Source organism: Schistocerca piceifrons, chromosome 3 (assembly GCF_021461385.2).
Source record: "Schistocerca piceifrons isolate TAMUIC-IGC-003096 chromosome 3, iqSchPice1.1, whole genome shotgun sequence".
In the NCBI taxonomy this organism is placed as follows: Eukaryota; Metazoa; Arthropoda; class Insecta; order Orthoptera; family Acrididae; genus Schistocerca; species Schistocerca piceifrons.
Window position 1 is genome coordinate 61,973,388 of NC_060140.1, and position 27,700 is coordinate 62,001,087.

The 27,700-nt window shown below is 40.0% G+C and overlaps 1 protein-coding gene across 1 annotated transcript in view; it reads right to left on the minus strand.

The window, feature by feature from the left end:
- The window catches only part of LOC124788292, a 47,873-nt gene extending 27,061 nt beyond the window's left edge, over positions 1–20,812 (minus strand). The window contains exon 1 of the mRNA XM_047255524.1: positions 20,641–20,812. Within this exon, the coding sequence (XP_047111480.1) occupies positions 20,641–20,722 (82 nt within the window). The 5' untranslated portion in view covers positions 20,723–20,812. The remainder of the gene's footprint in view (positions 1–20,640) is intronic.
- Between the last annotated feature and the right edge of the window lie 6,888 nt (positions 20,813–27,700).

Sequence of the window (27,700 nt, forward strand, 5' to 3'; positions counted from 1 at the left end):
CTGTCATATCTGGTTATGCACAATTCAACCAGTCACCCAAATGGAAAACCACACTGACACCCCTTTCAAACTCTGTTATGTGCTGATAATGTTGTCTCAGATGAGTACATGACATCTCTGTGTCCTTCATAGTGATCACACAACATCAGACTGTTCACACCCCATATGAAGTCTACCAGGCCTGGTAGCAACACTAAACATGAACAATACTACAGCACTCTGATGGCAATTCTACTTGTCACAGAGAATTGTAACTCTAGTTATTCACATACATGCTCCTGGTGTGTATCGTATGAAGCTACACTGACATCTGACCATGTCTTCCAGATACTTTCTTTTTATTTGGCAGGCAGTATATATTGCATATGACTTCTGGGAAAAAATGGGAAATTAAAATTTCGGACTACACAAACTACACTCATGCTCATAAATTAAGGATAATGCTGATACACGGTGAAACAATGCTCTGGTGAGCAGTTTGCGGGTTTAAATCACCTCGGGGTGTGACCATGCGGTGCATTTGACCTGTGGTCATCGCACAGTGGCGCTGGCAGCAGTCCACATATGCAGAGGTGTGTTGGCGCATGTCAGAGTTTGGTGTAGAGAGTATGTGTGCAGACGTGCTAATGGTAACTATGTGTTGAAAATTGCTCAAAGAAAACATATTGATGACATTATGAGGGGTAGAATACTAGGGCGACTGGAGGCTGGTCAAACACAGCAGGTCATAGCACAGGCCCTCCGTGTGCCACAAAGTGTGATCTCAAGATTATGGCAACGATTCCAGCAGACAGTATGGGACATCCACAGTGTACAACACCACAAGAAGACCCATATCTCACCATCAGTGCCTGCAGATGGCCATGGAGATCTGCAGGTAGTCTTGCTCGAGACCTTACTGCAGACACTGGAACAGTTGTCTCCAGACTCACAGTCTACAGTCAACTGAACAGACATGGTTTATTCACCCAGAGACCTTCAAGGTGCATTCCACTGACCAATGGTCACAGGAGAGCTCGTAAAGCCTGGTGTCAAGAACACAGTACATGGTAATTGGAGCAGTGGTCCCAGGTTATGTTCACGGACAAGTCCAGGTATAGTCTGAACAGTGATTCTCACCGAATTTTCATCTGGCGTGAACCAGGAACCAGATACCAACCACTTAATGTCCTTGAAAGGGACCTTTATGGAGGTCAGGGTTTGATAGGGTGGGGTGGGATTATGATTGGTGCACATACACACCTGCATGTCTTTGAGAGAGGAACTGTAACAGGTCAGGTGTATCGGGACGTCATTTTGCACCATTATGTCCGCCTTTTCAGGGGTGCAGTGGGTCCCACCTTCCTCCTGACAGATGATAACATGTGGCCCCACTGAGCTGCTATCGTGGAGGAGTACCTTGAAACAGAAGATATCAGGCGAATGGAGTGCCTGCTTGTTCTCCAGACATAAACCCCATCGAGCACATATGGGATGCTTTCGGTCGACATATCGCTGCACGACTTCAAACCCCTATGACACTTCAGGAGCTCCGACAGGCACTGGTGCAAGACTGGGAGGCTATACCCCAGCAGCTGCTTGACCACCTGATCCAGAGTATGCCAAACCGTTGTGCAGCCTGTGTAGGTATTGCATGGTGATTATATCCTGTATTGATGTCAGGGTACATGTGCAGGAAAAAAATAAGCTACCTAAACAAGTATTAGCACATGTGTTTTGGGACGGTTTTCTCAACTTATCACCAATACTGTGGACTTACAGATCTGTGCCGTGTGTGTTCCCTATGTGCCTATGCTGTTAGTGCCAGTTTTGTGTAGTGCCACATTGTGCGGCGCCACATTCTGCAATTATCCTTAATTTATGAGCCTGAGTGTATATGGTTTGACAATTCCTAAGAAACAGTCAGTAGATGGTGTTGGTAAGACACAGGTCACAATTGAACATCCTGATTGGAAGTAACAGATATACATCAGTGTGGTGTCTTTGGATAGAAGTTAGTTAAACATAAATATTAATTAACGCCAGAGGCTAGTGCAAAGAGAACAGGGGGTTGTTTCCATGACCAGAACATGGCAGAATATGAAAATTTGGTCATATATTTGCAGCCAGATTCATATCATTGGCTTGTATAGTTCGTTATTTATGGTTGGCTCTTCATGAGATGCTAAGATAACACAGGGTGGTGTCCTGCTCATCATGAGTGGATACAGGAATGGTTGGGTAGAGTTCTGTTCATGGATGAAATGCAGTTTTGCCCAGAAACTGAGCCTGACTATGTCGCACACCCCAGTCACACATTATGACCCTGTCAGTACTGTGGAACACGGACAATATGGCAACAGTAGTGTTGTCATCTAAATCAGCTTTATGTTAGCAGTATGTATCGCGCTACTTTATTTGTAGAAGTGCTACGATGATGACAATCTATACATGTGAGAGCCTGTGATGGTATGAGCATTTTGTGATGAATAGAAAACATCTCTCCGATCCACAACACACCAACAGAGTAGTACCACAAGGAACTGTTCTGGATCCCATACTGTTTCTAATATATACAAACTATTTTCCTCAAAGTTTAAAGCACAGAAAAATAATACTATTTGGTGATGAAAGAAATATTCTGACCAGCAACAAGTCACCAGGCATGCTAATGGAAAAGATTGAAGAAATTCTAAGGAATGTGCGTAGGTGGACACAAAAACTAAGCTAACTAAAAAAGTATTAGTTTCTCTACAAACAATTCCCAATAGTGTAAATGTAAGAGTGAATGATGAGGATGTAGAATGCATATCAAACACAAAATTTCTAGGACTGCTTGTGGCTAACAGCTAAAGTGTACTGAGCATATTACAATAATGGGAAAGCAAACCACAACAGCATGCTATGTATTCTGAATCATAATTTCAGCAACTAGCAGTTCATGAGCAAGTGCAACACATTTTGCATATGTCCATTCAATAATTAGTTATGGCATAACCTTGTGGGGAGGAATGGGCAGAGTATTAGTGAATCTTCCAGCAAAAAAAAAGAGCTCTCTTTACAAATCATAAAAAAGTAGTAGAAGGCTCCGTGCATTGCCTTGTTTAATAAAACTTTAAGAATCCTTATAGTTTCATGTTATCAAATTAACTGTTACAAAAAATAGTATAAAATAATAGTTATATAAACTCTGCAAATATTTAACATTACTCAAGTAATACTGTATGTAGGAGGACAAATCAGAAAGTCTTGTCCTCTTTTAGCCAAATTACAGCTGTAAACCTGCAGTTAGCATATCCATTCCCAGAGGTTGATCTTTCTTGGACTGGAGCCGCCCTATCTGCTGGTAGCTCCACAGAATGATGTTGCTGCCAGTTGTTGAAGATGTTGGTTGTGCTTCACAAACCTACAGTACACTCGCAGCAAGGTGTGATTCATTTTCTATGGAACAAGGGACAAACACCCTTCGAAATTCACAGGGAAATCCAGCCCATATATGGGGAAAAGTGTCTGACTTTGGGAAGTGTGAGGTGGTAGTGTCGTGAGTTCACAAAAGGCCACGAAGACTAACATGACAATGAGCATTCGTGTGTCACTGACTGATGACAACATTTCCCATACGAATGCAACAGTGAAAGCAGATCGGCATGTGTACCTGAAGATCATTTCCTAGAAGGTTGGCATTTCATTTGGGAGCATTTACAACATTGTTTCTCAGCTTTAGGGCACCAGAAGATTTCATGTTGGTGGGTGCCTAATCAGTTGGATGACACGATGAAAAGCAAGCAAATGATTGCTTCATTGAATCTTCTGTAGTGGTATGCCAAGGAGGGTGCCAGTTTCCTTAACTGCACTGTTACTGGTGATGAAATGTAGATATAGCATTTCACGCCAGATTCAAAGCAGAGCATGGTGTGGAATCATCTGTGACAAAAAAGAAAAGCCTGTTCACTGTCATCTGCTGGGAAAGTGATGTTAAAGAGTATTGTGGGATCACCATGGACTGCTCCTGCTGGATTGTATGCCATTAAGTACAACCGCCAATGCCAATAGTTATTGTTGCTCACAGCCACAGCTGTGAATTGCCATCAGGAAGAAGCACCGAGGGATTCTTGATATGGGCGACACATTTGTCCTCAATGACAGTGTGAGGCCACAGGTGGCGGTCAGAACTGCCGACAAGGTCTGGTCATTTGACTGGGAGAGTCTGGTCCATCTATCATACAGTCTTGACCTTGCCCCTAGCGACCTAGTGATTTCCACATTTTCATTCCACTGAAGACATTTCTGACATGTCATCAGTTCAAACAATGAAGTCAAGACAGCAGTCCAGTGGTGGTTCCACAGTAAGCCAGATGAATTCTACCGCACAAGCATCACAAATTTAGTGCTGCATTGAGCCAAATGTCTGAAATGGTTTGGGGACTATATGGAAAAGTAGTGTAAGATACATAGAACAGTACATATGAGGGCTACCCAGAAATTAACAGACATTTTGGTCTGTCGCGGCGGTGGGCGGGCTACAGCCACCATCTTAGTGCCATAACATTCCTACATCCAGCGGTGGTAGCATTTGGTCTGTATCTCTGCTACTTTGCTTCCTGTGCCGCATTAAAATGGGCGCTGCAGTAGAAGATGCCACCACTCCTGACATTCATGAGGTGTGTTCTGTGATAAGGTTTTTGTTGGAAAAAAGCTGCAAACTAATTGAAACTTATCACAACCTTTGTGATATGTATGGAAAAGGAATAATGAGTGAAAGTCAGGTGAGGCAATGGTGCATTGATTTTAAAAATGGCTAGACCAATGTTCATGATGAGTACAGCAGTGGTAGGCCTAGCCTTGTGAGTGACAAACTAGTGATGAAAATCAATGACAAAATTAGTGGAAACTGTCATTTCACGATGACAGAACTTTTGCAACATTTTCTCCACAGAGTTTGGTGCATTAAATTGTGGTGGAGAAGCTTGCTTATGGCAAATTTTGTGCTAGGTGGGTTTCCAAAATCCAATCGCAGAAAGTAGATTTCTAGAGAGATGGTATTGGAAAGTTTGTGCCACAGTAAGAGAAGGGCCTCAATTTGAATGGCAGTTATGAAGAAAAATAGCTTAAAAGTGTATCTTTAAAATATATATAACAAAAATTGATTTCATTGTTTTGTTATTTTTTTATTTCAAAACGTCCATTATTTTCTGGATAGCCCTCACATACATCTACATCTATATCCATACTCCGCAAGCCACCTGACGGTGTGTGGCGGAGGGTACCCTGAGTACCTCTATCGGTTCTCCCTTCTATTCCAGTCTCGTATTGTTTGTGGAAAGAAGGATTGTCGGTATGCTTCTGTGTGGGCTCTAATCTCTCTTATTTTATCCTCATGGTCTCTTCGCGAGATATACGTAGGAGGGAGCAATATACTGCTTGACTCTTCGGTGGAGGTATGTTCTGGAAACTGTAACAAAAGCCCGTACCAAGCTACTGAGCGCCTCTCCTGCAGAGTCTTCCACTGGAGTTTATCTATCATCTCCCTAATGCTTTCGCGATTACTAAATGATCCTGTAATGAAGCGCGCTGGATCTTCTCTATCTCTTCTATCAACCCTAACTGGTACGGATCCCACACTGCTGAGCAGTATTCAAGCAGTGGGCGAACAAGCGTACTGTAACCTGCTCCCTTTGTTTTCAGATTGCATTTCCTTAGGATTCTTCCAATGAATCTCAGTCTGGCATTCGCCTTACCGACGATCAACTTTATATGATCATTCCATTTTAAATCATTTATGGAATTAACTGCTTCCAGTTGCTGACCTGCTATTTTGTAGCTAAACGATAAGCTAAATGATACAGGATGTTTCAAAAATGACCGGTATATTTGAAACGGCAATAAAAACTAAATGAGCAGCGATAGAAATACACCGTTTGTTGCAATATGCTTGGGACAACAGTACATTTTCAGGCAGACAAACTTTCGAAATTACAGTAGTTACAATTTTCAACAACAGATGGCGCTGCAGTCTGGGAAACTCTATAGTACGATATTTTCCACATATCCACCATGTGTAGCAATAATATGGCGTAGTCTCTGAATGAAATTACCCGAAACCTTTGACAACGTGTCTGGCGGAATGGCTTCACATGCAGATGAGATGTACTGCTTCAGCTGTTCAATTGTTTCTGGATTCTGGCGGTACACCTGGTCTTTCAAGTGTTCCCACAGAAAGAAGTCACAGGGGTTCATGTCTGGCGAATAGGGAGGCCAATCCACACCGCCTCCTGTATGTTTCGGATAGCCCAAAGCAATCACACGATCATCGAAATATTCATTCAGGAAATTAAAGACGTCGGCCGTGCGATGTGGCCGGGCACCATCTTGCATAAACCACGAGGTGTTCGCAGTGTCGTCTAAGGCAGATTGTACCGCCACAAATTCACGAAGAATGTCCAGATAGCGTGATGCAGTAATCGTTTCGGATCTGAAAAATGGGCCAATGATTCCTTTGGAAGAAATGGCGGCCCAGACCAGTACGTTTTGAGGATGCAGGGACGATGGGACTGCAACATGGGGCTTTTCGGTTCCCCATATGCGCCAGTTCTGTTTATTGACGAAGCCGTCCAGGTAAAAATAAGCTTCGTCAGTAAACCAAATGCTGCCCACATGCATATCGCCGTCATCAATCCTGTGCACTATATCGTTAGCGAATGTCTCTCGTGCAGCAATGGTAGCGGCGCTGAGGGGTTGCCGCATTTGAATTTTGTATGGATAGAGGTGTAAACTCTGGCGCATGAGACGATACGTAGACGTTGGCGTCATTTGGACCGCAGCTGCAACACGGCGAACGGAAACCCGAGGCCGCTGTTGGATCACCTGCTGCACTAGCTGCGTGTTGCCCTCTGTGGTTGCCGTACGCGGTCGCCCTACCTTTCCAGCACGTTCATCCATCACGTTCCCAGTCCGTTGACATTTTTCAAAGAGATCCTTTATTGTATCGCTTTTCGGTCCTTTGGTTACATTAAACCTCCGTTGAAAACTTCATCTTGTTGCAACAACACTGTGTTCTAGGCGGTGGAATTCCAACACCAGAAAAATCCTCTGTTCTAAGGAATAAACCATGTTGTCTACAGCGCACTTGCACGTTGTGAACAGCACACGCTTACAGCAGAAAGATGACGTACAGAATGGCGCACCCACAGACTGCGTTGTCTTCTATATCTTTCACATCACTTGCAGCGCCATCTGTTGTTGAAAATTGTAACTACTGTAATTTCGAAAGTTTGTCTGCCTGAAAATGTACTGTTGTCCCAAGCATATTGCAACAAACGGTGTATTTCTATCGCTGCTCGTTTAGTTTTTATTGCCGTTTCAAATATACCGGTCATTTTTGAAACACCCTGTATTTGTAATTACCTGTTGTACCTTACTTTAGCTAATAAAAAATAGGGGCAAAGACTTTTTCATTTGCCCTTGTATATAGTTACGCACATTTAAACCATATTCCATGTTGTATGTACACATTCAAACTATTTGTTTCATAAAAGAAAACCTGTTTATTGAAAAATAATTGCATCACTGTTAAAGATTAGCCAAAAAGGATATGTGATCTATCTAGATAAATGTTCATCTTGGAAAATTACCTGTTATGATCAAGAGCAAGTATACAACACAAAAGTGACCTACACTACACAAACAGAGTATGTTACACAACAAAAGAATATTACATTTCTGTATTTTAACTATGTGTAGAGCCACAAATGTTACTCATGTACATATTTGTTTAATGGCTTCATGTAATCCAGCCAAGTGAGTACTTTCTTATCTCTTCTATAGCAAGCGATATTAGTGTTTTCACTTAATGGCCTCTAATCTGTACGTATGTTGTTGTACATTAACCTGAAAATGCAAATCATTATTGCACAAGCAGTTGTAACTTGAACTCTCAATAAATGACGTTTAGCAGCTACAAGTGGACTCTACAATTTTATAGAAGATTTTAGCACAAAAATTTTTAGAGGATCTTTGAACTACGTTTCACATGTGTTTTTAAATGATATTTACTCTGAACAACCCCCACATAATTAATACTGTCTCTGGATATATATACTGTCCCTTTTTCCCCCTAAGGTAAGTCTTTCTGCTCCCGGGATTGGAATGACTCCTTACCCTCTCCCTTAAAACACACAGCCTTTCGTCTTTCCCTCTCCTTCCCTCTTTCCTGATGAAGCAACTATGGGTTGTGAAAGCTTGAATTTTGTCTGTGTGTTTGTGTTTGTTAGTGTCTCTATCAACATACCAATGTTTTCGTTTGGTAAGTTACATCATCTTTGTTTTTAGATATATTTTTCCCACGTGGAATGTTTCCCTCTCTTATATATTTCGTTTGGTAAGTTACATCATCTTTGTTTTTACAAAATATATCTAAATAGAAAATCTATCTAAAAACAAAGATGATGTAACTTACCAAACAAAAGCGTTGGCATGTTGATAGACACACAAACAAACACAAACACACACACAAAATTCAAGCTTTCGCAACCAACGGTTGCTTCATCAGGAAAGAGGGAAGGAGAGGGAAAGACGAAAGGATGTGCGTTTTAAAGGAGAGGGTAAGGAGTCATTCCAATCCCAGGAGCGGAAAGACTTACCTTATAGGGAATGGATATGTGTGTGTGTGCGAGTGTATACCTGTCCTTTTCTCCCCCTAAGGTAAGTCTTTCCGCTACCGGGATTGGAATGACTTCTTACCCTCTCCCTTAAAACCCACATCCCTTCATCTTTCCCTCTTCTTCCCTCTTTCCTGATGAAGCAACCTTGGGTTGTGAAAGCTTGAAATTTGTGTGTGTGTTTGGGTGTTTATTGTCTCTATCAACATACCAACGCTTTCGTTTGGTAAGTTACAGCATCTTTGTTTTTAGATATATTTTTCCCATGTGGAATGTTTAACTAACTAAATGGAAGTGACAAAGTGCAAAATGGCAAATTAGGGAGGGCTAGAAGAGAAATGAAAGGTGGTAAAAGTATGCATGAATATAGGAAAGACACATGCTGCATATTGTAAAGATACTGGTTGCACATGCAATATTAAAGAATTTTTTTGGAGAAATGAGAAGCATCTCTATAAATATCATCAGTTGCTCATTGATAGGCCAGTTATAAGCAAAGAATGAAAGGTTGAAAGAATATATAGAAAGGCTACAAACCTGAAGACAATATTAAGGAAAGGGAAGAAGAAGGGGATGAAAGTGTGATGGGGAACACGATAAAGCAAGAATAATTTGACAGAGCACTGAAAGACATAAGTCAAAATGACAAATGTGAATTACATGACATTGCCTCAGAATTACTATGAACCCTGGAAGAACTTACGAGGAAAAAAACTGTTCCACCCAGTATGTACAACATATAGGAAAGGTGAAATACCCCTGGACTTACTCCCAATACCAAGGAAGGTGGACACCGACAAGTGTGAGCAACTGAGGCTTAGGGAACCATCAGTTTCTGAATAACAGTTGAAAAATACTAACAAAAAATATCTACAGGCAGATGAATACTGCCAGAAGCTGTCTTGGGGAAAAACAGTTCAGGGTTTAGAGAAAATCAGGAGTATGCAAAGCAGTATGATACTATTATTTATATTAGAAGATAGGTTGAAAAAAGGCATATACCCATCTTTACAACATTTGTAATTTAGAGGGAGCTTTTGACAATGTTGCTTTGAGGTTTGTTGATGGCATTCTATCAGACACAGTAAAGGACTTGGGAGATCTGTTGAATGGAAAGGACAGTGTATTGAAAAGGACTTGGGAGATCAATTGAATGTAAAGGGCAGTGTCTTGAAAAGAGATTATAACATACTTATCAACTAACATAAAACTAGGGCAATGGGATGTAGTCAAATTAATCAATTTCACTAGCAATTAATGAAAAGTAACAGATGGGTTTTGCTATTTGAGGAGCAAAATTGCCAAAATAAAGATAATATAAAATTCACACTGGCGACAGCACAAAAAGTGTTTTTGAAACAGAGAAATTTGTTAACACAAAGTATAAATTAAAGTGCTAGAATGAGTTTCCACAAAGTGCATGAAAGCGAAATGTCGGTGATACACAGTACACACAAGAACAGAACATAAACTTCTGAAATACAATGTCACAGAAGAATCCTGAAATTCCTTGGGTAGATACACAAACTAATGAAGAGGATGAAGGGGTACCACACCAAAATGGGAAGAGCTTCGTGACACCATTTGACTGAAAGAAGACTGAAGATGGAGCGCAGCCTGAGACATCAAGAAATAGTTATGTTAGTAATGCAGGTAAGTGTGGAAGGGGTGGAGAGGGGTAGAAACTGTAGAGAGACCTCCTGGCTTTACAATAATAAGCATGTTCAAGAGGATGTAGGTTGCAGTAATTATGCTGAGAAGGAGCTTGCAAAGTATAGAGTAGTATGGAGAGCTGCATCAAAACAAGTCTTTGGAGTGGAAACCACAGCAACATCATGAGTTCCATCTATCAGACGATAAGTCTAGGATGAAAAGCACCTCCAGCATATGGCATCACATGTTTAGTGTAGCCCAGCTTATTTCCTGGCTATGTATAGGATCCTTTACACCAAAGGACTGCAGCTCTAACACTGGTGCCATAGGCCACTGCCGACTTGCAGAAGGCACTAGTCCCGATACGAGGCCTGATACATGGTACGGTGAGTTCTTGTGTGCCCTGTACTGCAGTATGAGGGCATCACACCCCCTACTGACATTTTGTTGACATCATAAGAAGGGCACCACACACAATGACTGCCATTTGTGCCCCATTGCCAGCTTCTTGGTACAACTCACATTACATCACTGACAAGTGTCCAAGTCCTGTTGTGGGACATCAAAAGTGTGCACATTGCAGCTGTATGATGTGATTTTGTGCAAATAATGTAAAGAATTCAGATAGAAAGGAAATATCATTGTATGCAGCCAATTTGTTCATTCATTCATTCACACATTATGTTCTGTCAATCACATCATAAAACAGAAGCCTTCCAAGATGTAGAACAAGTCAAGTAATCCATTAACAGGCAGAAGCTACCACTGCTGGCTACTTCTGTAAAATATATCAACTACAAATTAGGACTACCATTAATCTACTGACTGATAATTATGATAATTACTTCTAGCTTACTTTATTTATGATGTGTTTAGTATTTAAATTGGACAAGTGGCAAAATTTACAAAAATGAGTCAAAGTTACCTATTTAAAGTAAAAGTATATCACTACTAGGTGTAACAAGAACATGATTTAAACTCCATCATGTCTTTATGTTACAGACCATTGAACTACTGATCTTGTAAGAGAATGGGCCAAGTCTTGCAGGCAGTGAATTCACAGGTGGCTGCATCAAGGAATGGGCAACAATATTCATGTCGCAGCATTTTTATTTGGAATCTTGTGTTGTTATATTACACAACAATGTGACCATATCAGGAAGCAAAATAATACCTTATACTGTATATTGTTTGAAGTCTTAATATTTCATTTGTACATTGTAATCTAAATGAGGGCAGATTGAAGACGTAAAATAACAATATTTCTCAGTTTATGTAATCAGTGTCTATCATAATAGTGATTCTTTTAGCATAATTTGCACTCCATTTTTTTATTGTGTTCAAAATCTATGTGAACTACAAACTTTTAGTGAGAGAAATCTTATTTTGTATTCTCCTCAGTTTTCTAATGTTCACCTTGACATGTTATTATTCAATTTACATAGAGATGCTTTTTTTAAATTATTATAAATAAAAGTAATTACAATGTCACTTTATTTTAATTTATGTGCTTTTTCACAAGATTTTGGAATTTAAAAAGGATACATTTTTATTTTAAAAAGCGTAAAATTATATAAAATTGCAACACAGACCACTAATCAAAAAAAAAAAAAAAAAAAAAAAAAAAAGAGAGAGAGAGAGAGAGAGAGAAAGGAGGGTCAGGTTGGAGCTGGGGGGGGGGGGGGGACCATTATGAATCAGATTTAACAAAATCCATTAATGATGTAACTACGGAAAAAAAACATTTGTGACCATTATTGTTTTGTCGCTAGAGGTTTTTCATTCATACTGAAAAATATGCCTGCCTTCAGTGACTTGTTCCATTTTGATACCAGATGCCTCATACAGTTGTTAGGAAATGTCCAGGATAGAATAAAAACAATAAAATGAAAAGGATAGATTGCTACTCACCACAAAGAGGAGTCAGTTAGTGAGTCACAGACAAGCACACTGAAAAGACTGCTGAACCTTTAAGCTTTCAGACCAAAAAGTCTTTGCTCAGAAATAGAAAACAAACACACATTCTCACAAGCACAGCTCACAGCAGTAAGGCCACAATGGCCAAGACAGTGGCCATGTGTGTATGAGAGTTGTGCTTCTGTGAATGTGTGTTTGTTTTCTATTTCTGAGCAAAGACTTTTTGTTATGAAAGCTTAAATGTTCAGCAGTCTTTTCATTGTGCCTGTCTGCCTTCTCTATGTTGTGAGTAGCACTCTGTCTTAATTCATATTGTTATTAAAGGTATTGTACTAGAAGTATCTCTCGATGTGCTGACCTGCAGAGAGGAGTATTAGCATACTTCTACTCAACACCGTCATTTGGCATAATCTTCTGGGGCAATGCAGCTAAGGTCAAAACTGTATTTATTCTAAAGAAGCATGCAGTTAGAATATTTTGTGAAAGCTGATAACTAGATATCTTAGAGAAAACTCCTTAGGACCTAGGGGTCCTTGCACATAGGTGTCAATACATATATTCCATAATGGTAATTGAGGCTAATAACAAGAGTGAATTTAGGATAAATTGTGCAGTGCCCATGACTGTGTTCAAATCAAGGGTTCTGGATGGATTTTTATGTCTTGGTGCAAAAGGCTGCAATAAATTACAGTAGACACCCAGCAGTATATTGAAAATTTCCAGATATCCAAAAATGAGTGAAAGCAAGCTCAACACCCACTCCTTCTACAATTTATCACAGTATTTGGACCTGGGGATGTACCATACAGTCTGTGTAAGTCTAATGTTTCTATCACACACTGTCAGTACGTCTGTATAGATAGCTGACAGTATCCATCGTAATGTAAATGCTTTGTTTTATGTATCAGGTAAGAACAGCACCTGACTAGTATAATAGATGGAGCTGTTAAATTTTTAAATAGCCTTTTCTGCTAACACATATACACATACAATGAAGAGCCAAAGAAACTGGTGCACCTGCCTAATATCGTGTGGGGCCCCCGCGAGCACACAGAAGTGCTGCAACACGACGTGGCATGTACTTGATTAATGTCTGAAGTAGTGCTGGAGGGAATTGACACCATGAGTCCTGCAGGGCTGTCCATAAATCCATAAGAGTGTGAGAGGGTGGAGATCTCTTGTGAACAACACATCGCAAGGCATCCCAGATATGCTCAATAATGTTCATGTCTGGGGAACTTGGTGGCCAGCGAAGGTGTTTAAACTCAGAAAAGTGTTCCTGGAGCTGCTTTGTAGCAATTCTGGATGTGTGGGGTGTCACATTGTCCTGCTGGAATTGCCCAAGTCTGTCAGAAGGCACAATGGACATGAATGGATGCAAGTAATTAGACACGATGCTTACGTATGTGTCACCTGCCAGAGTTATATCTAGACATATCAGGCATCCCATATCCCTTCAGCTGCACATGCCCCACACCATTACAGAGCCTCCACCAGCTTGAACAGTCCCCTGCTGACATGCAGGATCCATGGATTCATGAGGTTTTCTCCATACCCGTACATGTTCTTCTGCTTCATACAATTTGAAATGAGACTCATCCGATCAGGCAACATGTTTCCAGTCATCAAAAGTCCATTGTCAGTGTTGATGGGCCGAGGTGAGATGTAAAGCTTTGTGTCATACAGTCATCAAGAGTGCATGAGTGGGCCTTCTGCTCTGAAAACCTACACTGATGATGTTTCATTGGATGGTTTGCACACTGACACTTGTTGATGGCCCAGCATTGAAATCTGCAGCAGTCTGCAAAAGAGTTGCATTTCTGTCACACTGAACGATCCTCTTCAGCCGTCGTTGGTCCCATTCTTGCAGGCTCTTGCTCTGGTTGCAGCAATGTCGGAGATTTGATGTTTTACCGGATTCCTGATATTTCTGGTACACTCATGAAAAAGGTCATACAGGAAAACCTCCACTTCATCACTACCTTGGAGATGCTATGTCCCACCGCTTGTGTGCCAACTATAACATCTTGTTCAAACTCACTTAAATCTTGATAACCTGCCTTTTTAGCACCAGTAACGGATTTAACAACTGTACCAGACACTAGTTGTCTTATATAGTTGCTGCTGACCACAGCGCCTTATTCTGTCTGTTTACATATCTCTGTATTTGAATATGCATGCATATACCAGTTTCTTTGGCACTTCTGTGTATATAGTAATCACATTTTACATTATTATCTGAGAGAGTAGATCAGCAGTAATCACAACATGTTGTTAGTACACTTTGCAGCAGGAGCATGCACTGATGACTTTAGGATTTTACTGTATAATTTGACTCTGCAGGAGCTCCCTCACGTTGACCAAGAGCCATGGATCTGCCACAGTGAGGTGGCTCGTGTGGCTCAACAATGCAGACAATGCCGCCATACCTGCTACCACATCAGAAGGTTGTAGTGAGGTCACATCTCAACCTATGGTTCCTGAACAGGGGCAGCAGCCTCTTTAGTACTTGCAAGCAGCACAATCTAAATGATTGATCTGGGCTTGTAACATTAACCAACTTACTAAAAGAACTACAGTCACATTTCCTAATGAAATGCAGTTCTACTGTATCGTTTAATTATGTTGTCATCCCCTTGCATAAAATAGTCCCCCATTTGGATCTTCTGGCAAGATCTACACAAGACTTGTCATCAGGAAAATCAAATCAGGTGTTCTATGGGCCAGAGTGTGGCTGTCAGATATCTTTATCATATTATAGAATTTAAAAAGAGAAAAGGATACAGTAAAGATAGATACAGTGGTAATTAGTGAAGTGTGATGGTAGGAAGAATAGGGTTTCAGGTCAGGAGAGCACAGGATTATCAAGATAAAATCAAATAAGGGTAATGCAAGAGTAGACCCAGGTCTAATAATGAATAAGAAAATAGCAGTACAAGCAAGTCACTATGATGAGCACAGTGAATGCATTATAGCCATCAAGACACAAAACCAACACCTACAACAGTAGCACAAGTTTCATGCCTACTAGCTCCATAGATCAAACAATTTAATCACTGCTAATACATGATGTCTATAAACGAATGTTGCAGTTTTAAAAATTAATAATAAATCAATTTATCACTTCATATGGGCAAAACCTACAGCATAAGCAACTGTCCAAATTTTGTTTTGCTGCCCACTGTTCGCTTGCCATTCTTATTGCACAGGTGTAGCATCCGTTTCCAAGAAGGCACCGCAACAGGAAAAGGCTTTCTGTGAGCTCTGCTTTGAGGTGTCCAGATCTATGGTTACGGTGCAGCATGAGTTTTGTGCACAGTTTATGAAAGACCCACCACACAAGGATAACATAGATAGGTGGTTCCAACAGTTGGTGGAAACCAGATGTCTTTGTATGGGGAACAGTCCTGGCTGAATCCTTGTGTCTGATGCAAACACTGAAAGACAGCTCATGGTGTTTCACCGAAGTCCTCACAAGTCACTTAGTTAAGCAAGGAGGGAATTGGTTATGCCAAAGATTATGGTGTGGAAGGTGTTGCGTGAGTGGCTATGTTTTAAACGGTACAAAGAGAGATTATTACAGGCCCTTACACTAACAGGCATGACTTCTGTGAAGAGCTGCAGTTAAAAATGGAGGACAGTGATTTAGTAAAAAGACTCATCCCTTGCAGTGAAGGCACTTTCCATGTAAGTGGCAAGGTGAACACACACAATGTCCGTATCTGGGGATGCGAGAAACCTTATACACTGATAAAGCGTCAATCTGACTGTCCGAAAGTAAATATGTTCTGTGTGGTGTCACACAAGAAAGTGTGCGGGTAATTCATTTCTAGAGATGTTAGAAACCTGGTTGTTACCCCATCCAAACTCCAGTTATGGCGATTACATTTTGACACTGGACAGTTCTCCATCCCATTTTCTGGGAAGTACAAGAGTTTCTTAATTGTATTCTTCACCAAAGCTGAATAGATGTGCTGCAAAAACAGACATCAGCCTTTTCCCCGGGTCACCTCATTCACCAGATTTAATACCCTGCGATTTCTTTCTGCGGGGATTTGTGAAATACTGGTTTTGTGTGTTGCAATACCTGTTTCCCTCGAGGAAGTGTGCGATCAGATAAAGCTTGACTACAGACTGTCACAAAGGACATGCTACATCGAGTGTGGGAAGAATTTGATTACTGTGTAGATGTTTGTTGTGCGACCAAGGCTACACATAATGAAGGATTGTGATTAATGCATCAAAAACTCAGACATTTGCTGCTGCTTATGCTGTTAGGTTTGCCGGTAAAAAGTAATAAACTGATTCAGTATTAATTTTTAAAACCACACCATTCATTTATAAATGCCCTGTACTTGATTTAAGAAACACCATGAAAGAGAGCTGGAGATTCTGAAATGTTTTAGATTGATTATATAATGGTGAGACAGAGATTTCAAAATCAAATTTTAAACTGTACAATATTTCCCGACATTTGAAGACAATATAATGAAAAACTGCAGAGTAAGTTGATGAAAATGATATGGAACATATCTATACCTACAGTCATAGTCTGCAAACCACTATATGGTGCATGTTGGAGGGTAACTTGTACCACTGCCAATCATTCCCACCCCTGTTCCACCTGCAAATGTAGTGACAGGAAAACACCTGCCTATATGCCTCCATATGAGCCCCCATTTCTCTTAGCTTGTCTTTGCAGACCTTATGCAAAATGTATGTTGACAGCAGAAGAATTGTTCTAGAGTCAGTTCCAAATGTAGGTGCTCTAAATTTTTACAATAGTCTTTTCCAAAAAGAATATTGTCTTCTCTCTAGGGATTCCCAACTGAGTTCATAAAGCATCTCTGTAACACTTGCAGGTGATAACAAATAAAGCACCATGCCTCTGAATAGCTATGATGTTTTCCTTTCATCTGACCTGGTGGGGATTGTAAACATTCATGTAGTACTAAAGAATGGGTTGTACTAGCATTCTTTATGCAGTCTCCTTCATAGATCAGCTACAGTTTCGTAAAATTCTCCCAATACACCAAAGTTGTCTCTTCATCTTCCCTATTACTGACCTTATGTTCTTGTTCCATTTCTTATCACTTCGCTATGTTATGTCTAGGTATTTAATCAACATGACTGTCAAATAGCAACCACTAATACTGTTTCCAAACATTGCAGGAACGTCTCTCCTACTCATTTGCATTAACTTATATTTTTCTACATTTCGACCAATTTTCTATTTGTCACATCAAATAGAAATTCTGTCTAAGTCACCCAATGTTGACACTTTGGCTTACACTACAGAGTCATCAGCACAAGTCACAGATTGCTGCTGATGCTATCCCTCAGATCATTTACGTCTATAAACAAGAGTTGTGCTGCCACACATCCCTGGGGCACTTCTGATGCTTGTCTCTGATGAACACACACCATCCAGAATAACATACTGGGCTCTATTATTTCAGAAGTGTTTGGGCCACTCACACAGCTGGGAATTTGTTCCATATACTAGCACTTTTGTTAAAAGTCTGCAATGAGGCACTGTGTCAAATGCTTTCTGGTAATCTAGAAATATGGAATCAGCCTGTTGCCCTTCGCCTGTGGTGTGCGAGAAGGGCAAGCAGAGTTCGTACAACTGATGCTTTTTAAATACATCCTGATTTATGGACAAAAGCTTTTCTGTCTAAAGGAAATTTTTTGTACTTGAACTTCAAATATGCCCAAGAATACTGCAGCACACCAATGTTAATGATACTGGTCCATAATATTGCAGCTCTGTTCTTTGGCCTCCTTATATACAAGAGTCAACGGCACTTTAATCCAGTGAGACAGGATTGCAGCCTATTTCCAATATTTCTCAACTGGTATAATGAGCAAGCTGTGAAGGGAACCAAGAAGAAATTCTGAAAAGGATTTAAAAGTTCAGAGAGGTGAAACAAAAACTTTGAGATTTGCCAATGACATCGTAATTCAGAAAGGATAGTTTTTTGAAAAGAGGGTATAAGGTGACTGCCAACAAAAATAAAACTAGGGTAATGTGATGTAATCAAATCAAATAAATGGATTCTGAGGAAATTTGATTAGGAAATGGGATTATGAAATTAGTCGGTGAGTTTTGTTATAACTTATGGTGACTACAACAAGGAGAATAAAAATGTGAACTAGCATTAGCATGAAAAGCATTTCTGAAACAGAGTATTATGTTAAAATTTAATATAAATTGAAATGTTAGAAAGCCTTTCTGAAAACTGGAAGATATGGAAGTGAAATGTGAACAGTAAACACCATGGTCAAAAGGTGAGTTGTGTTTGCATGAGTATATGTGTGTATATTGTCTACTTCTAACTATTCCAGTTGTTTGAGAGTTCACTTTCTGACAGTCTTTTTGTTGTGCCTGTCTGTGACTCAGCATCTCCACTATATGGTGAGTAGCAACTATCCTTTTCATAATACTGTTACACTTCATCATGGATTTTTCATTGGAGAACAGAATCTTTAGAAATGTGATGCTACAGAAGAATGCTAAGGATAAGATAAGTAGCTTGGCTAATTAATAAGGAAGGATGAATGAAATTGGGAAGAAATGAAATTTTTGACTAAAAATACTGATTGGTGGACAGGATACGTCATCCAGAATTCACAAATAAAAAACTTGATAATGGAGGGAAGTACTGGGAGAAAAAAATTGGGAGAGGGGTCCAAGATTTGACTACAATAACCAGAATCCAAGTGGTGGGTCACAACAGTTATGCTGAGATTAAGATGCTTGTACAGGATGGAACAACATGGACTGTTGCATTACACCAGCCTTCAAAATGAAGACCAGAACAACAACACAACTAAAAAGCAATGCAAATATATAACAAAATGTAAAGAGGGGTTATATTAATAACAGAGAGCACACAATCACGGAAACAGAAAATATTACCCGTAAAGAATGCTGAATACTGTAAGGGCAACAAATGAATGAAGACTGATGAATGGTAATATCTGTAATGAAAAAAATGAACTTTCACAAATACAAAACTGATATAGCAATTGAAATAATTTTATGTTAGTGCAAAATCCTACAGTTTTATCACCGACTGCTCAATACATTCTCCTTCCTTAAAACAGTTTCTTCTTTCATTCTGAGAATAAAAGTCATATTTGCAAAATTATTTCCATGTATAGTCAATGTCGACTGGTGACTACATTGGTATGCATTTAATTAAGATCAGTGACAAACATACGACTTTCACACTACAATAGGAAGTATAAACTCAAAAGTCCCAATTCCATTGCTTGTTCTCTAGAGCAAAGAAAGCTGCTTCCACTATGTAATGTCAGTTTCCTATGACAATGTGATGTGCCCATCTACCATATACCACACTTGTATCACGTAAAATGTATGAGCCAGTAGTTCTTAAAATTACGTTCGGCATTTTGAGAACTGTAGCTTCAAATTAATTAATTGAGATGAAGAACTAGAATTAGATACTGCTTAAACAACAGTTACAATAGCTGCCATTTATTTTCTGTCTCATACGCAAATAGATTAAATTTTGATGCCAAAAATTTGTGATTGAAATCGGATTTACCAGTATAGCACTCAATCCAAAACAAAACAAACTCAGAAAATTTTGTTTAAAATTTACTTGCTGGTATACTTAATTCATTAGTTATATGCAGAATGTAACAAGCAGAAACCCCAAATAGTTACTATATGTTACAACTGTAATCACAGCAGATGTAAATTGAAGTTAATTGTTCAGTAACAATTGTTACGTCAAAAAATTGTGTAATTTCCACGGATATTTCTTCTTCATTTTACTTTCTGGAGATGTATTGACTTGGCCTATATTACTTGTATACTGGCTGTATAATATGTAATCAACAGGACCAAATAAATAAAAAAAACTGCTTCTCAAAAAATATCTGTTAGATGGAGCTTTTGAAATCTTAATGTCATTAGCGCAAATACGAATAACTGAGGTATTTTCCAGACTACTCGTTCTCATCTTTGATCTTATGCCTATTTTTAGTTGGGGGTTGAATCGTTTTATTACAGATCTGATTTTTGATACCAGCAGCAGAAAAGAGTTTCCACGCGGAACAAAAAAATTAATAAATAAATAAAAGTTGTGAGATGATCTTCAATCACAACGTGCTCGATTGTCGAGCGCTTTAAATGAGTTACGGGATATGTGTCCCACATCACCACTACTCTCAGGGAGTTTACTCTCGCTTTTTATTTAAGACCACAGGCAAATAATTCACGTCACCCTCTGGTGTCACTTTACTTCCTAACTGTCTGTGAACAGTGTGCAGCATGAGTGTTCCATCCGCGTAGAAAATCTTATTCCTTTCCCATATTTGTCGTCTTCATTCGTCCTCCTATTGCAAAGGTACGGTCCAGGTAGAATATAAGTAACACATGGTATCGTGCTTTTGGCCTTACCTTCGCAGGAATCGGATAATAAGAGGAGGCCGATAAATACAAGAATACACTCCGTTGCCCCTACCCGGTAGTAGATTTTCATAATGGGAACTATGACATATAACGCAGGCGGCTAACGTAGCAGCAGCTGCAGTCACCCACTTTCCGACACTGCATACCTGCGGAAGAGGCGTGCTCGCCGAATGATTTCTCCTCCCCACCCCCACTCACCGGGTCCCGTTATCCCTCGCAACTTGTCCTTCTCGAAGGCCAGTGACTAAGTCGCTAGCCAGCAGCCAGCGCCGACTACGGCGAAAGAGGGCAGCGCATCGCAAGTCGCACGGCTTTGTGCTTTCCAGAAGATTTAAATGAGCGAAAGTTAGCGTCTAACGTGGCGTTGACGGAGTCGGTATAGACCTACAGATGGAGGCCAAATTCGGGTTGGGGAAGGAAATTGCCCGTGTCATTTTCAAAGGAACCACACGGGCATTTGCCGTAAGCACCAGGGAAATCACAGAATCCGGTTGGCCGAACAGGGATCTGAACCACCATCCCTCCGATTGCGAATCCGATTCCATAGCTCGGGTTAAGAATGTTTCATTTAGTGTTGCCACTTCGTGGAAGTTAGAAAACAGATTTCGCCAACACAAAGTCGTTCAAAGTTAATTTTAACCCTGAACTCATGAGGTCAGTTTTCTGCAGTGCATATTACGAGGTGCAGTCTCTGGAACCCCTAAGTTTCAACTGAGATTTAAAGCACAAATCATTTGAAAATTTTAACTTAAGTTATTTAACATTTATTTTTACAATTAATTAAGTGTTGTTTAATCACACCTCGTTGATTTTAATGGACTGAATAAAGACAGCAGTATTTGAATTTTTATCAGGCAAATTCACATCAGATATTTAAAGAGTACACATAAACGAACTGTTAAGAGAACTGATTTTACATTCTGAAAAATTACAGTATCTCAGTAGCAAGTAAATTATCAGACAATTTAAATTCTAGGTTTCAAACTTGCACATGAAACTGAACTCAACAGATACAAAAAGACATTCTGAAAAACTGACATTCTGTTCTAGAATTTACGTTTCGCTTTACTACGACTTAGGACACATTTAATTTGAACTAACACTTGTAAGTATTTCTTTGGAGATACGGGATGGTGCCCAACGCCACGGTCCTTAAGTTCTTCCTCTGAATGATCGTCGTTTTCGTCTGCTTCTTGATCTTTATCGTTGACGTCTACCTCCATTCACCGACTAACCATTACATCAAACTTAGTATCGCTAAAATTGACGGATCCCTGCGAACACATTTTGTACTATACTGAGGAAAACAGGTGCATAATTCACGAGACGCGGTTTAGAAAACTCCAACGCGTGTCAACAGCACGAGTGAACAACAAACGAAGACCGTGATAATACAACTGACAGTAAAAGATAGGAGGGTTGGCGGTTTAAGGAGGGGTATAGAAGCATTCACACAGAATTGGCCGTTGAGGTTCGATTTCGAAAATTCTACTCGTCGTCTGAGACACCACACCTCGGAAGTTATGGGTTAAACGTTTCGCAAGGAACGGTAAGTATACTTACCACCAACTGTATTTCTTTACTGCGATGATAGGAATTCGTCTTATCGTACCAGCAGCCGTTTGTGTTTGTTGTGAAATATAGCTTTTGATTGTCGCTAACGTCTAGTTTGCTTTTTAGGGGCCTTAGGAAGGATACGTCCCACCAAATAACGTTATTTTTAACGCCAGTGGGAAGTTTGCTTACCACCAACGTATTTTTTAAAGAGATATGGGAATTATACTCACAACAAAATTAATGTCTTACCATCTGCTGATGTGCCTGACATCATGTGGTAGTACCAGGTGAACAAATACTGCTACAATAATCAGTCCTGCTAGTTGTGAGGTAATATTGTTGTCGCTTGTGAAGTGGGCCCACATTGCTTCTTTTATGCAATACGTATCAGTGGCAGTCAACCTTTTTTGCCTACCTCTCACTTTTGTATCTCTGTTGGCAGTAAAATTTTCTAACTGCCCGCCAGTTCTACAGTAATGGCCGCTTATAAAGTAAGAAAGTTACTTTATGTTGCAAAATTTATAAAGCAGAACTGCAGCCAAGTTAAAGCATTACTTACCAAATACCTAACGTCAAAATTTTGTGAAAATCTAATTAAAATTTGTTTAACCCCCAAATTCCTTCTGCCCACCATGAAACCTGGAACGTCCATAAGTGGGCTTTACGGACCATCTAGACGACCACTTGTATTATAGAGTACTATTGTGGCTTGCTGCTGATATTCAAATCCGGCACATATTGAGACTGCTTCTACAGAAGTTCGGTGTCATCAAGGCAATCTCGAAGCTTGTGTAGTGACAGCTCATAATAGCTCACGAAATGGCAATGGGAAGGATACTTATCACGATAGTTTTTGGTCTTAAATCACAAAACTAAAATTATCGAATATTAAAGACAGTCTGTAACACTCCCGTGTAATACGACACCATGGAATTAACTTCGCTGAAATGTGCCTACGGAAGAGTTAAGTGAAAGTACCGATCATTACATAGTAGAATGGCTATGAGAGGAACATGTAAAACAAAACCTGATATTCACTCGAAAACGAACGACACGTGTGTCCTCAAGCGCAACAATAAAAAAGATTAATGTCTGTCAGTGACGGGTACTATTGTTTCTGCTCTGTGTTTTGAATTTCGAACGGTATTACATTAGAGGAAAAGAATCTTGAATTTCTTGCCTGGCAGCTGAAAAGCCTTCCATTTATTTGATATGCTTCACTTTTGTCGATCTCTTTTATATTGGTAACTGTCCGCCTCCGTAGCGCAGAGGCAGTGTTACGGCCTACCACGCAAGGGGCCCGGGTTCGATTCCCGGCATGGGACTGGGTGTTGTGTGTCCGAATCATTGACACGCAAGTCGCCGAAGTGGCGTCAACTAAAAAGACTTGCAATACGGCAGCCGAACCCCGAAGGTGATATCCCGGCCAATAAATGCCAAACGATCATTTCATACTGATAATTCTGAAATAAATGTTACAGACTTTACACATCGTTCTTTCCCCGTTGGAAGGACATAGACGGAATCAATCCTTATCCCAATTTATCAAAGAATCGAACCCTCGTGTGTGAAACAGCTTCAATGTCTGATTACTTCACAGGTGAGTGCAAAGAAGGTTTTATATTATATTTAAGTTTTGTTGGAGGTCGTCAAGTACTCCAATTATCAAACACTGGATGAGTGTAGTATGGGTAAGACTTACCGTCTGTTTCAAGAAAAGCTAGTTTTTCACGCGTTTCAATGCTCATGACATCATATCAATCGAAGTATGTGTTCCATAAAGATATAATTTTACAGGTGTATTCAGTCGTATATATGGATACTGTTTGCAAAATCTGTTGCGAATAGAGTTAGCAGTAAAAAAGTAACAGAGTAAAACGACGTGCCCGCAGATGAAGTTCTATTACCTGAACAGCGAAAATCTAGAAAGCCATAAACTATTTTCCTTTCATCATTGTATGGTGGGTGTCCACAAGGAAAAATTTTTCGGAAATGTTTGAAATTATTTGTAAATTTTGTTGGGAGTCACTAAATGCTGTCATTATCAAATACTGAGTATACTCTTGGGAATTTTCGCGCTGTGGGTTAAACGCTGTCTCACGACATATGAATAGTTTCTAACTATAAGTGCTTGTCTTAACTGTGTTAAACCTGTAACATATGATTTAGTTCTTAATGAATTGATTTCAAATTTCTAGATTCGGCCAATAGTTATATGAAAATGTTCTTCTTCGGCACTTCATGGATTAGACATTGTTGCCCGTTTCGGCTTCGCAGTTATTATGTTAAATACTAGCTGACATTATCCGTGTATTCATTGCACCAGTTTTGTGTTAGAAACGGGAACAAAAAAAAATGAACTGTGATTGTACTGAAGTATGACAAATTTTTATTTTCTCGTATTCGTGAAAACACCTTTGAAATTATGACACAGTCGTACAAAGAAATAAGCATAATGTACCAATGTATAAGTACAGAATCTAAATTAAGAAACGTGATCCTGGACAGTTTCTGTGCCGGCCGATGTAACCGAGAGGTTCTAGGCGCTTCAGTCTGGAACCGTGCGACCGCTACGCTCGCATGTTCGAATCCTGCCTCGGACATGGCTGTGTGCGATGTCCTTAGGTTAGTTAGTGAGTAGTTCTAGGGGACTGATGACCTCAGATGTTAAGTCCCATAGTACTCAGAGCCATTTGAACAGTTCTGAACTCTGGGCGGAGCTGCTTCGCGTACACGCTTTACGGCAGCGCGTCGTGGTAGCTGTATAGATGGTTACCGCTTTCGCCTACAGCTGTTCGCTCTTCGAAGTTGACAGCTGTCAAAAGCGCTGCTAAGTGTCAGGGATTTCGTTAACGTTATTCAACTGCAGGAGTGCTTTAATGAGAATGAATTAACGTATTAAAACTTCATGCATGTTGAGGCATTTTTTCACTTATCTCATCCTCTTCTGACGTCATATCTCTTGAACTATGCATTTGTGTAGTTACGTACGTGGATACTGTTAACGAAAAGTGTTGCGAATAGGATTAGTAGCGAAGAAGTAATAGATTAAAACGACATGCATGATGCAGCAGTTTTTCACGCATCTCAGTGTTTTTAAAGTCATGTCTCCCGAACTACGTGTCGTACAATGATATAACCTTGTAGGCACATTCAGGGGCATATGTTGATACTGTCTGCAAAATGTGATGCGAACAGAGCTAGTAGAAAAGAAGAAATAAATTTAAACGTCATGCGCAATGCAGCTCTTTTTCATACATCTCTGTTCATGACGTCATAGCTCCTGAGCAACATGTGCTACCATGATATACTTTTAGCCGGCCGCGGTGGCCGAGCGGTTCTAGGCGCTGCAGTCCGGAACCGGATGACTGCTACGGTCGCAGGTTCGAATCCTGCCTCGGGCATGGATGTGAGTGATGTCCTTAGGTTAGTTAGGTTTAAGTAGTTCTAAGTTCTAGGAGACTGATGACCTCAGATGTTAAGTCCCATAGTGCTCAGAGCCATTTGAACCATTTGATATACTTTTGCAGGTGGATTTAGCGAAACATGTGGATACTTACTGTGAAATTTATTCCAAATACAGTAAGTAGTACATAAGCAATACATTTAAATGTAAAGCACACACACACACATCCATTTTCATCATATGTATAAATTAAATATAACATTTTTGTTGGCCCTGGAACAAGGATTTTGCGAAAGGGGGATCCGATTTGTGAAAGAGGACCTCAAGAATGCTCACGCTTTTCATTTACCCTGAGCACACAATTTATTTTCATGTGCATTATTTACTTTCGGGCTGCCTCCATAAATTAGTATTTAATCTATAAGCAAGAAAAACTAGGTGAAAATTAATAAAACCGACAAATTGCAGGGACGGACTCCTGACTAGAGATGGAGGAAAAGGGATCTTACGGACATCTGTCCGGGTATCGCTGCCACGCCAAATGGCGCTGACGAATGAAAGTTCCTCTGACCATGAGCAGTGTGTTCCTCAGTGTTGCAGGCAGCGTTTGATTGACGCAGCGTTTAACCGACCGCCTGCGCAGGGTTCCATACTTAACACTGTAAAAACACAACCGTTCAGTGCTAAGGCTTCCCGCCAACAGGAGCTGTAGAGAAGAGGCTACGGAACAAGCCAGTACCTGCTGCATGCCAAGGCTGCCAACTGGTGGAGAGTTACGAAGGTGGAGGCCTTACTTTTCACTCAATCCTCGTACATTGTTACAGAGACTGCGGTCTCATATGTTCTGTACGAGTGGTTCCCACCGGCTCTGTACCAGTGGTTCCCACCGCGAGCTATGCCAGAGGGATCCGCAAGATGCTATTAGAATAAAAAATATATTAAATATATTTCGTATGGTAACAGTTTTTTTTGTTTTGGCCGCTTCTGCAGGAGCAGAGCTTTATCGAACGCTAACTTCTGCGTCTAGCGTCTTCCTAGAGTGTAAAGAGATCGGCAGTGAGCATGAGCAACTTCTTATTCATACGGAAGTAAGATGGCTTTCTCGAGGTAGGATCTTGTCAAGATTTTTTGAACTTAGAGACGAGGTTCGTGCCTTTCTTCTTGACACAAAGTACCCATATTTTCTCACTAACTTCTCTTGGCTTTGCACAGTTCCGTACTTAGCTGATGTGTTTGAACACTTGAATGCGTTAAACTTGAGTTTACAAGGAAAAAAATGTAGACATGTTCAAAGTTGAGGATAAGATTAGTGCTATGGTCAAAAACTGTCAGATCTGGGCGTCAAGGGTAGAAAACGAGTCACTAACTAACTTTTCTACTTTAAAACAATTCTTGGAGTCATCAGAGGAGAGTTTGCCTGACCAGATCAAGATCAATGTACCCGAGCATCTACGCAGTCTAGCCACCACTTTTAGAGAGTATTTCCCTCAACCTGATGATAGATGGATTCTAAATCCCTTCAGCTGTGAAGAAATAGACAAAATCCAAGGCCTCACTGAAGAAGAGCAACATCAACTTGTGGATCTGTCCAGCTATGGCACGATGATAAACATTTTCATCGGTTGCAAAATTACAGAATTCTGGGCATCAGCACGCAAGGACTACAAGAAACTTGGAGATAAGGCAATGAAAAAGATCCTTCCATTTGCAACCACATATCAGTGTGAGCAAGTATTTTCTTCCATGTGTTCCATGAAAAACAAATATAGGAATAGGCTCGACATGCGGTCGGATTTCAGAGTGGAAGTTTCAAGGTTGGAACCTAGTATTTCAGAAATAATGGACTCAAAGGTCAGATTGAACTTATCTCATTAACAACTGAAAATTAAAACTAACTGTATACAGATGGAGTACTCTGCTGTAACTATTTTTTCAAATAAATAATACCTTGTATGAAATTAGTGTTTTCTTATTTTTCACACATGTCTGCTCAATGCAATCTCAAGTGTAGTACACTTGAAAGACCAATACACTCAGTTTTAATTTTTTCCTGTCATTTTCAGTTCATACTCAATTTTTATTTTT